The sequence below is a fragment of the Hyaloscypha bicolor genome, assembly GCF_002865645.1.
Source record: "Hyaloscypha bicolor E unplaced genomic scaffold K444scaffold_170, whole genome shotgun sequence".
Taxonomy (NCBI): domain Eukaryota; kingdom Fungi; phylum Ascomycota; class Leotiomycetes; order Helotiales; family Hyaloscyphaceae; genus Hyaloscypha; species Hyaloscypha bicolor.
In genome coordinates, this window is record NW_020194672.1 from 93,074 (window position 1) to 102,601 (window position 9,528).

The following is a 9,528-nucleotide window of genomic DNA, read 5'->3' on the forward strand; positions in this document are numbered from 1 at the left end:
TTGCCAGAACCATGAACAAGAAGTAGAGTTGGAGCAGGGACTACCTGCTCTGATAGGACATCGGGCTGGCATGCAGAAGGCTCGCAAAAGATCGAGGAGCCAATTGTGGTTCTGTTTTTGCTTTGATTGAATTATTGGTCAGTCCTAATTATACACAAGAAACTCCGTTCTTCCATGTAATGCAACAATTCCATGTTTCAATGTATTCCCGCCAAAGGCATTGAGGTCACCCTCCATCTTAGTTTTTCTTGTTCCGAAAATGCAAGTTACCCACCTCGCGACGCCTTGCTCAAATGCTCAGTCTAATAGTGGCAAAGAAAAGTATTCGATCCGTTTATGCATGCAATATCATGGAATTGTTCCGAGGTGGAAGATTTACATGACCAGATATCCGAGACCCAGACCCAGTGCAATGACCGCAACGTCGATAACGCCATACTTTGACTTGGCCGTCGGGTTGCCATCGCTGGTTGTCACTTGAGAAGGTGCACTGGTCGTCGACGACGAGGAGCCGGTTGTCTTGGTGGTGCTTCCAGAAGCAGTGGCAGTGCTCATCGTGGTCGAGTTCCCGGCAGCAGTCTGGGCAAGGACGGCACCGGATGTAGACGTCGTAGCCGCGGAAGAGGTGACAGATGAGCCAGAGTCGGATGAGCCAGCGCAAGTTCCGCTGCTCTTGATGCTTTGCCAGCTACCAGTCATATCAGTGTAGGTGTACTTTCCTCCACAGCCAAAGTCATTGATGGTAACGTTGGCGACGAGCATAGTCCAGGTGGTGGTGCCAAAGGTTGCTGGTCCACCGGCCCACTCGCACGTTCCCTTGGTGGCAGCATCTGCGGCCGCGGCCGCGCTGGCACATCCAACCCAACTGCCCATCTTTATACGCATGGGTGTTTGCGGGTAGTTCTTTCCATTCAGAGCCAGAGCATCGCCATAGTTGAGGGTTCGCATCAGAGTACCGTCAATGTACCATTTTGTGTAGGCGGCGGTCCAGGTGATGCTGTAGTTGTGCCATGTCTCGATGGGAGTAGCAACATTGTGGTAGATGGCGCGGTCATATGTGGTGGTGTTGCCCTTGCCGAAGAAGTTTGATTCGACGGAGTTGTCCGTGGAGCCAAGCCACTCCCAGTCGATCTCGTCGAGGTCGTCAGATTCGAGGATGAAGGAGCTGACGATACCAGTGCCGGGAGAGGCCTTCAGGAAGACGTCGACTTGGCCGAACATGATGTATTTGTCGCTGCTGACGGTGGGGGCGTCAGTGGAAGCCTTGATGTTGAACTCGGCTCCACTGGTTCCATAGGTGAGGGTGGTGCCAGCAGCTATCTCCCAATTGGTGGAAGCGCCCTTTGTGAAGTCGGTGAAGATGGTGTTGCCTTTGCCGTAGCCCTCGTCGGCAGGGCAAGCTATATAACATTAGCAGTGTACTTGTTGGGGGCGAGAGTGAGGGTGAGCGTACTCTTCGCTGTAGGGTTGCAGTCAGTGAATGTCTGGCCATTGACCAAGCTGAGGCTCGAGAAGAGCACAGCCGTTGCGGCGAGAGTGGAGAGCATCTTGTTTGTGTGTTTCGAGATGTTTGTTGTTGGTGTTTTGACGTTGAAGTTGTAGTTGTAGTTGAGGTTGCCGAAAGGCGGAAGCGGAAGTTGTAAGTCAGAGAGGATAAAACGAGTGTTGAGCGAGTGTAGTTAGGAAAGGAAGGAGCAGAACACAGTGCACAGTGCAGAGAAATCAAACTGGATGTTTTCCGACGACGCCTCCAAGACGGAGAGGTTGGGGAGGAAACGAGACAAATAAAGCAAATATGGGCGCACAGCTCAGCACTGCCATTCGGCAACAGGGAGTGGCTTGCAGGGCCGTCAAACGGGGTCTTGTATGAGGAATGATGCCTGGTTGGCTGCGAGCGTTGGCACGAGTCCACGACCCCGACGCATGCAGCATGCCTGTGCAAGTGGCACACGCCCCTGACCAGATCTCAGGACTCGGGATCTCAGGACTGGCCAGTGGCCACTACTATCGATGCAGGTACGAGTGCGCAGCCAGTGGCCCAGTGGCCGCTTTCAACCCGACGGCAAAAGGACAGACAGGGTTCTCCTGCCTCGGCCTGCTCCAGCCTGCTCCAGCCTGCTCCTCTAATCAATCTACCTTTTCCTAGCTGTTTCTATCGTTGCTGCGCAGCTGCTCTGTTGCAACTCAGTGGTCTCCTTCCATCGGGTCGTGAAACGTTTCCTGGTGGTGTTGATGACAGTCGGCAATCGGTGTGCGCCTCTGAGTGGGCCGGTCACTGGGTCACATCCGGCGGGTGAATCGTTGCAGGGGCTCTGGCGGGACCCCTCCCGGCTCGGCGTCTCCATAGCAGCAGCTCGTATGTTCCGAATGGAGACCAGCGAGCCAAGTGGCTGTGCCACACTGGCGGCCGAAGATGGTTACCCACTGCAACCCCAAGATTTTTTTGAGATCTCTTTTGCGTCACCTGGTTTCTTTTCCGGGGGCTTCCGCGAAAGTTCGTCGAAGCCTGGGATCCTGACAAATACTTGTATTGAGACCGTTGACGGCAAAGGCGTTGGTGGCAGTTTGATAGGTTAGGGGGCAAACATCACACCTTCCAGTGGCGCTGCAGGACAATTTCAGTAATCACGATGAAGTCGATAATCGAAACAACTCAAATCGAAAAGGGGTAGTCATTAACAGTCACATATGGATCCTACAGGCATCTGTCTCGCCGCACTCTACGGCCTCCTATTCGCAAATTTCACTTGAGCGGAAAGTTTCACCAGGGTCTCGAATAACAAGCGAAGAGACCTCTCAATCCCCGCGATCACCTCTTGGACCTTTCTCCCCCAGCCCCTCAAAATCGACCTCAGCTTCCAGAGTACAGTATTACCATTACCTAATTCCCTAAAGCTTCACTCCATGGAAAAGGAAAATAGGGGAAGTCCTCTTGATTGCCTGCACCAGTCTGCCCATCAGCGCCGCTTCTCCACATATCCACGCAATCTTGGCATACGAATCTCTGTGGAGAGAGCCCCACTTTCTACTTCCAAAAATAGGGGGTACTGTACTCCGTACAGTATCGCACAGTATTCCCGGAAACCTAGGCTCCGCAAAGCCGTCTGGAACAGGGCCATCCCGCAGCCTGCCTAGAAAAATTTAAACGCGGCGCAGCTATCTTCAATCACGAGATCGACGTCCCCTCCCCCCCTGGCATTTCATGCCATGAACGCAGCAAGCATAATTTTGTATGCGATGAGAAGAGCGACAATCAAATTCTTCGCGACGACGTCGAGGGAAATTTGTTTTGTTTTGTTTTTGAATTATTACCGGAAGGGCATGCTTTTAAATGAAAAGCTTTGTCAACAAAGTGTTCGCGAGGAATGGAGGGGGAGAACTTAGGGGGTTTGACGTGTAGGCATTACGCGGAGATGGGAGATTTATTTCTTCCGTTCCAGATGAACCCGAGTCTTCCCAAGGTCGCTCTAGGCGCTTCAAAAAGTTTAATACTCGTTTCATTTCGCCTGTTTTCTGAGCAATTTAATTCTTTGCTGTCGTTTTTATACCCTACCTAGTTGAGTTCCATGCTTTCCTTCACCAAACACACCATTTCACTTCAGCATCTCGTGCCGTTTCACATTGTCAAAATCCATTCCATTTATCTCTCGTATGACGTGCAGCCACGATACCGGCATTCATCTTGAGTGCCGAAAATAATCATCTGATTAGATGATTGATTTTCCTTGGCCTGCTCCCAAGGCCGTGAGTTGAGCGATGATCAGCTTGGCTTCCGGGCTGATGTGAGATGGGATGGCGTGACGGTTATCCCGAAAGCACTAGCCTGGGTTCTGTGCTGCGGCGCAGTTTATCTTGAAGGCTCTATCTAAAGAGCGGCTTGGTGAACTTTTGAATAATTGCATGGAAACATCGAGGGTATTGACGTTCGTGTACTTTTTCTTTGTTGGTCCTGGAACGAGTTGCGAATAGCTTCGTGTCGGCTGAATGGCACATTTGCTTTTTTGATTCAAGACTAGAAAAGCAAGCTCTGGCCAATATACAATCAATCTCTTGATCAGAAACAAGCAATCTCTATTCCTTTTTTCTCTTCTCATTGACTTCGACCTACCCCACAATCCCTCACTCATCACTTCTTTTCCATTTCATCCAATACCCCTAAAGTTCAAACCCCGCCTCCCCCTCCCAATCCCCCAGCCACCTCGCCTGTACCTTCCTCCCCTTTAACCCGTCAACACCAACCCTGACCACCTCCCCAGGAACCAGATCCACAAAGTTGTCTTCCCACACAGCATCGTCTCCCTCTTCAGTCGGTACACTAAGCACCACGCCCTTAACCGGCGCATCAGCACTGATCTTGACCTCCTTCTCCCTTTCCCCAACTTCGATCTTGACTTCCACTCCTTTCTTAAACACCACGAATTTAAGCGGTTCAGGCCAATCTACCCACCGCGCGAGCTGTTCGCCTGTCTTCGCGTCTTCGAGATAGGCAACAACAACCGTCTTCCCTGCCTCCGTCCCAATACTCAATTCCCCAATCTCCGTCGTGCCATTTTCTCTCACGCTTACCTTCCTCTCCCTCTCGCCCTCAGGAAGCTCGACCTCCCTCCCACTCTCGATGTCAAAAGCCTTGAGCTTCAACACCGCATCCAGCGCCTTCAGATATCCGCTCACAGCCCAAATCTGCACTTTCTCTTTGGGCTCGGGGTACGAGGTGACCATGTAAGGCGTGGCGCCGGTGACGATGCGCTCCATGCCCACCACCAGCTTGCTCAGCGCCCTCTTCGTGATGTAGAACGCCGGCTTCCTTTGCAGATTGACGTCGACCAGCGCCCAAGAAGTGCCGGGCCAGATGTCGTTTAGCTGCCACACCAGGATCCCACTACAGTTCTCTTCTCCTTCGCCCCGGAATTCGCGACGCCAGTGGTTGTATGCGTATTTCATGGCCTCGGCTTGCAGGAATTGGGAGCAGTAGACGAAATCTCGAAGGGGGTTGAAGCGGAAGCGGAAGTTTTCGCCGCTGTACATGCCGTACCGTCTCTGATGACCCGGTCCCTTGTCGTGCGCGTCGAAGGTTAGTGACTGCCAGTGGCGTTCCGAAGGCTTGGTGATTGCTTGGTGGAGAGTTCGAAGTGAGGGAGCAGACTCGAAGCCGAATTCGGAGATGAAGCGCGAGAGGTAGGATTTGTAGGCTTGGTAAGGGGATTGCTTGCCGTGCCAGACTGTGTTCTGTTGTCAGCAAAGGATGGTGAAAAAGGGACGGGGATACGGAAAGCGGGGGCTAGACGCACCGTTCCAAATGTGAGTGTCTCCTATTGTGAGGTCATTCGAAGTCTTTCCACCATAAGGACTACTCCTCCAATACGGCACATCGCCCGCCAGCCGCTCGCAGATCTCAGGCAGTACTCTTTCATATATCTTCCTTGCCGGGAAATTCGTGTGATCCCAAGGGCCTTCCTGATCATTGACATCATATTCCCACCCCCACCTCTCAGCAAGCATATAATCCTCATTATTCCCCGCCCAAATGACAAGACTAGCATGGTGCCCTACTCTCTTCACCTGTTCCTCCGCCTCCCCTTTCACCGCCTCGCAAAAATCATCAGAAGCAGGATAATCACCACAAGCAAACAAAAAGTCCTGCCACACCAAAATCCCCAATTCATCAGCAATAGCATAAAAATCGTCAGACTCGACCAGACCGCCGCCCCAAACTCTTATCATGGTTTGGTTTCCTGATTTCGCCAGAGAGAGCCAGGAGCGGTAGCGCGAGGGAGTGAAGCGAGGCAGCAGCAAGTCGCCGGGGATCCAGCACGAGCCGCCGCAGAAGACGCGAATGTTGTTTATTTCGAAGGTGAAGCTTGTTCCTTCTTCCTTCTTTAGTTTATTCTGCAACAGTCTCAATCTCCTGAAGCCAATCTTTCTTTCCTGGGTGTCGAGTCCGGGAAGGGAAGCAGAAACGGTGTACAAAGGTTGACCGCCGTAGGTGAACGGGTACCAGAGGTCTGGATTCTCGATATTCAATTCTGTGCTGAATGTTCCGTTCTCGGTCGTTTTGATGGTCTCCTTGGTCACACAATCTCCATTTGGCGCCTTCACCTCTAACTCGACCTCCTTTCCAGCCTCTCCTGCTTCAACAGACCCCGTGATTTTCACAGTTGCGGACTTGAGATCTGCGGAAACTTCTTGTCTGACGAGGAGTTCGGAGATTCGATGTTCAAATATCTCGAGATAGACAGGCTTCCAAGGCCCAGAAGTGTTAAGAGCAGGTCCCCAGTCCCAGCCCCAGTGATACTGCGCTTTACGCACGAAGAGGCGCTCGGGGCCGCCAAAGTGGACGTCTGTCCCGTTGCCTTTGTATCCAATCCTCTTCATCTCTTTCTTTGCGTATTCTGGTGCATTTTTGAACTCTAGTCTGAGTTCCACCTCTTTCCCTGAAACCTTTTGCAGGGGGGAGGTGATGTCGACGCGGTGCAAGATGTGCATGTTCTTGCTCTCTAGGATTAGGGTGGAGTTGAGGTAGACGAAGCAGAGAGTGTCGAGGCCTTCGAATACGAGATGGATCTTTGAAGAAGAGGGAGCTGGTATAGAGGGGAGGAGAGCGCGGTAAGTGAAGTTTGCGTCGTTCACCCATAGACTGTCAAGTTCATTGGTGTCGATGTACGGATCCTTGATCAGGCCGTGATGTAGGAGATCAAGATGGGCGACTGTGGGGAATTGGGAGACGGGGAGGTAGGTGCTTGCTGTGTTGTTGGCTAGGGTGGCTGACTGTTTGAATTGCCAGCCTTTGTCAACTGGGATTCTGGTGAGGGGCGCCATGGTGAGTGGATGGGATGAGAAGGATGAGACAAAGTGAAGTTAGAAGAGTGAGGCGAGTGAGAAAAGTGCAGCAGGATGCGGATATATGAACAGACAGAGAGAGTGGAGTGCAGAGAGAAAGTCAGCCTTGGCGGGGTACAACGTTCCTTCCGAGAACGGCTTCGCGGGGTAAGCTGCATAGAGTGGGGGTCTTCTTTTCCTGTACCTTTCGCTGATCTTTTGAGACAAATTACTCATTTTCACTTGCTGTACGTGAAGCAGTGGAGTCGAGCCTTTTGCTAAGTGGGATGTTTTCTCTTGTTTCGGAAGGTGGACCTCCGAGCCCGATCAGGACGAGAAGAAAAGGGGGGATCATGCGCTTGATTATACTTCCTCATCTTCGACAATTGTCCTTTGGCATTGTGAGATTCGCTTTTCTTGTCAGCTCAGGTCGTTTTAAAGTGAACCCAGAATACGACCTCTGAATTGAATAGTCGAAGCCCACGGTTTAAAAGGTCACGTGATTCAGTGCGCCTTGAGAGGAAAGGTTGTTGAAATTGCGAAGGAGTGGGGAACCGATGCTTCATGCTAAGATTCAGTGCCAAATTATGTTGTGAGGGTTGTTCCAAGCTTTGTGGTGGCCAAAACAGAGTTGATGTCCTCAAGTGATTCCTCGGTTGTGTCTTTTTCAAGCTTGTTCAAGGGACAAATGCAATGAGCTTTGAGGCAGACTTGCATCATTAACAAATTTCAATGTGCAGTGGGGTGGTATAATTCACAGTAGAAGTCAGCCGAACACTACCTTGCTTCACCTTAGAGTAATCTCCATAAATCATTTTGTTCTTCTGTAAGTTTCGAGCGATTCAAATAAAGATATCAGAAGAGATAAATGTCAACATTGAGCTTGAGTCAAATAGACAAATCGTTCTTGCCTATATAGGCATTTTGATTCAAAATTAGCCCTTCACTGGAAGGTGTCGGACGATTACTTGTTCATGGATGACTGTTCAGAAGCGTGGATCCCTTTGATTTAATTATTGGCGGAAGGAACGAGTTTTCCATCAACGGAGACTGAGTTGGCAGATTTTGCCTGCTCCGCTTCCCCGACAACCTTCTTCACATAATTGTCCTCCATCACCGGACTTCCATCGACGAACCGACCTTCTTCCATTATTCAATCTCGTTTATCTTATTATCTAGGTCTCTTGGTCGATATCCTTCTATTCCTCCTCTTCCATCCACCCTACTTTCCCTTCAGCTCATGATACCAGTTCGACTTTCACAACGAGTTATTGATATTGAGTAACTTTGGCCATACATAACCTCCACCCCAAAATTCTCCATTGCAGCAGTCAGAATGAAATACAACACCATCACCTTCATCACCGCCATCTGGCTGGGACTCATATACCAAGTCACTCCACAAGCCCACCCCAAACCCAAACCCTCAGCCAAACTAAGTACGTAATTCCCGAAGTAATAGCTATACTATTACTTACTTATTATTCCTATTTCCTTTTCGAAACCGCTTAAATAAGTAATATATAAATATAAGAATATATTATTTTTATATTATTTTATAGATATTAAATATTAGTTTTTATATAAATAATTTATTAATTGAGACTAGAGATAAATAAACTTTATTTATACTAGTACTTTATTAGTCTAAAGCACGCTATTAAAGTAGTATATATATTACTAAAGTAAAAGGCAAGCCTTAATTAAATTTTAATTATTAGATAATTATTAAAAAGAAATATAAATATAATTAGCTCTATTTCTTAGTTATAGCAAATATATTATCGAGCTTTCTTTATTAATATCTTGGTATTATTATTTTTAATAAAGCTATATTTAATAAAATTATTAAAATATAAAATAGCTATCTTTTTAAAAGATTTTACTAACTAATTAATTATATAATAATATTTTCTAAAGCTCGAAATATACTTAATTATATTCTTATCTTATTATTATTATTATAGAAGTTCTAATTCTTGTACTTAATTTTTTATATAAGAATTATATCTTTTTTATTTTTATAAATAACTTATTATAAGTACTTACTATTTTCTATATTTTATAAATATAAAATTAGAGCCTATAAAACTATATATATTAAGTACTTTCTAGAATAAGGTATTAATTATATTAGAGAATAATAAGAATAGAGAGCCAGTTTTATTATTTATATAGTAGAATTAAATAAGTATTAAGCTTATAATAATAATTTATAATAGCCGGAAATATTAGCTTTAATCTCAATAATAATTAAAAACTATTATAATTATATTTAAAATTATAAAAGCAATTTTTAAACTTTTTAAAATACTTCTAGTTTATTACAAATCAAATTATATTACTATTAAAGTTATATATTATAATAAGGTAATATTGCAATAGTAATAAAGAGCTTGAATTAAGCTAAAGGTTATATGTCTGGCTAAAGCACCGGCTACACGCTAAGTCACGTGCAGTGGCACCACGTGACTAGTACCACGTAATATTATATAATACTTTTTTATATCTAGGCTTATATTATCTATTATTCTCTCTATTAGTAATTATAACTATAATATAAATAGTATTAATATTATAAATTAATTTAAAAACAAATAATAATATATAGAATTATATAGAAATCTTAGCTTCTTTACTAGTTTTAGCTTTTAAATATAATACTTATAAATTTCTTTTTATTATAATAATAAAAAGAGGCAAGTTTATAAA

At 46.4% G+C, this 9,528-nt stretch overlaps 2 protein-coding genes across 2 annotated transcripts; both read right to left on the bottom strand.

Moving 5' to 3' along the window:
• Positions 1 to 73: 73 nt before the first annotated feature.
• On the bottom strand, positions 74 to 1,812 carry K444DRAFT_572939 (glycoside hydrolase family 16 protein). Its single transcript, XM_024877376.1, has 2 exons — positions 1,454 to 1,812; positions 74 to 1,400 (listed from the first exon to the last, which is right to left on the bottom strand). Exons 1-2 carry the CDS (start codon positions 1,545 to 1,547, stop codon positions 376 to 378), a joined length of 1,119 nt encoding a protein of 372 aa, XP_024729495.1. The 5' UTR covers positions 1,548 to 1,812; the 3' UTR covers positions 74 to 375.
• Positions 1,813 to 4,155: 2,343 nt separating this feature from the next.
• Positions 4,156 to 6,924, bottom strand: K444DRAFT_668762 (glycoside hydrolase family 2 protein; the record flags this gene model as incomplete). Its single annotated transcript, XM_024887445.1, has 2 exons — positions 5,289 to 6,924; positions 4,156 to 5,219 (listed from the first exon to the last, which is right to left on the bottom strand). Exons 1-2 carry the CDS (start codon positions 6,814 to 6,816, stop codon positions 4,156 to 4,158), a joined length of 2,592 nt encoding a protein of 863 aa, XP_024729496.1. The 5' UTR covers positions 6,817 to 6,924.
• Positions 6,925 to 9,528: the final 2,604 nt, after the last annotated feature.

What these genes read in the sequence shown, in the direction of transcription:
- K444DRAFT_572939 (XM_024877376.1), bottom strand. Translation starts at nt 1,547, where the DNA reads ATGCTCTCCACTCTCGCCGCAACGGCTGTGCTCTTCTCGAGCCTCAGC. An exon ending in CTGCAACCCTACAGCGAAGA is followed by an intron (nt 1,401 to 1,453) that starts GTACGCTCACCC and finishes AATGTTATATAG; the next exon opens with CTTGCCCTGCCGACGAGGGC.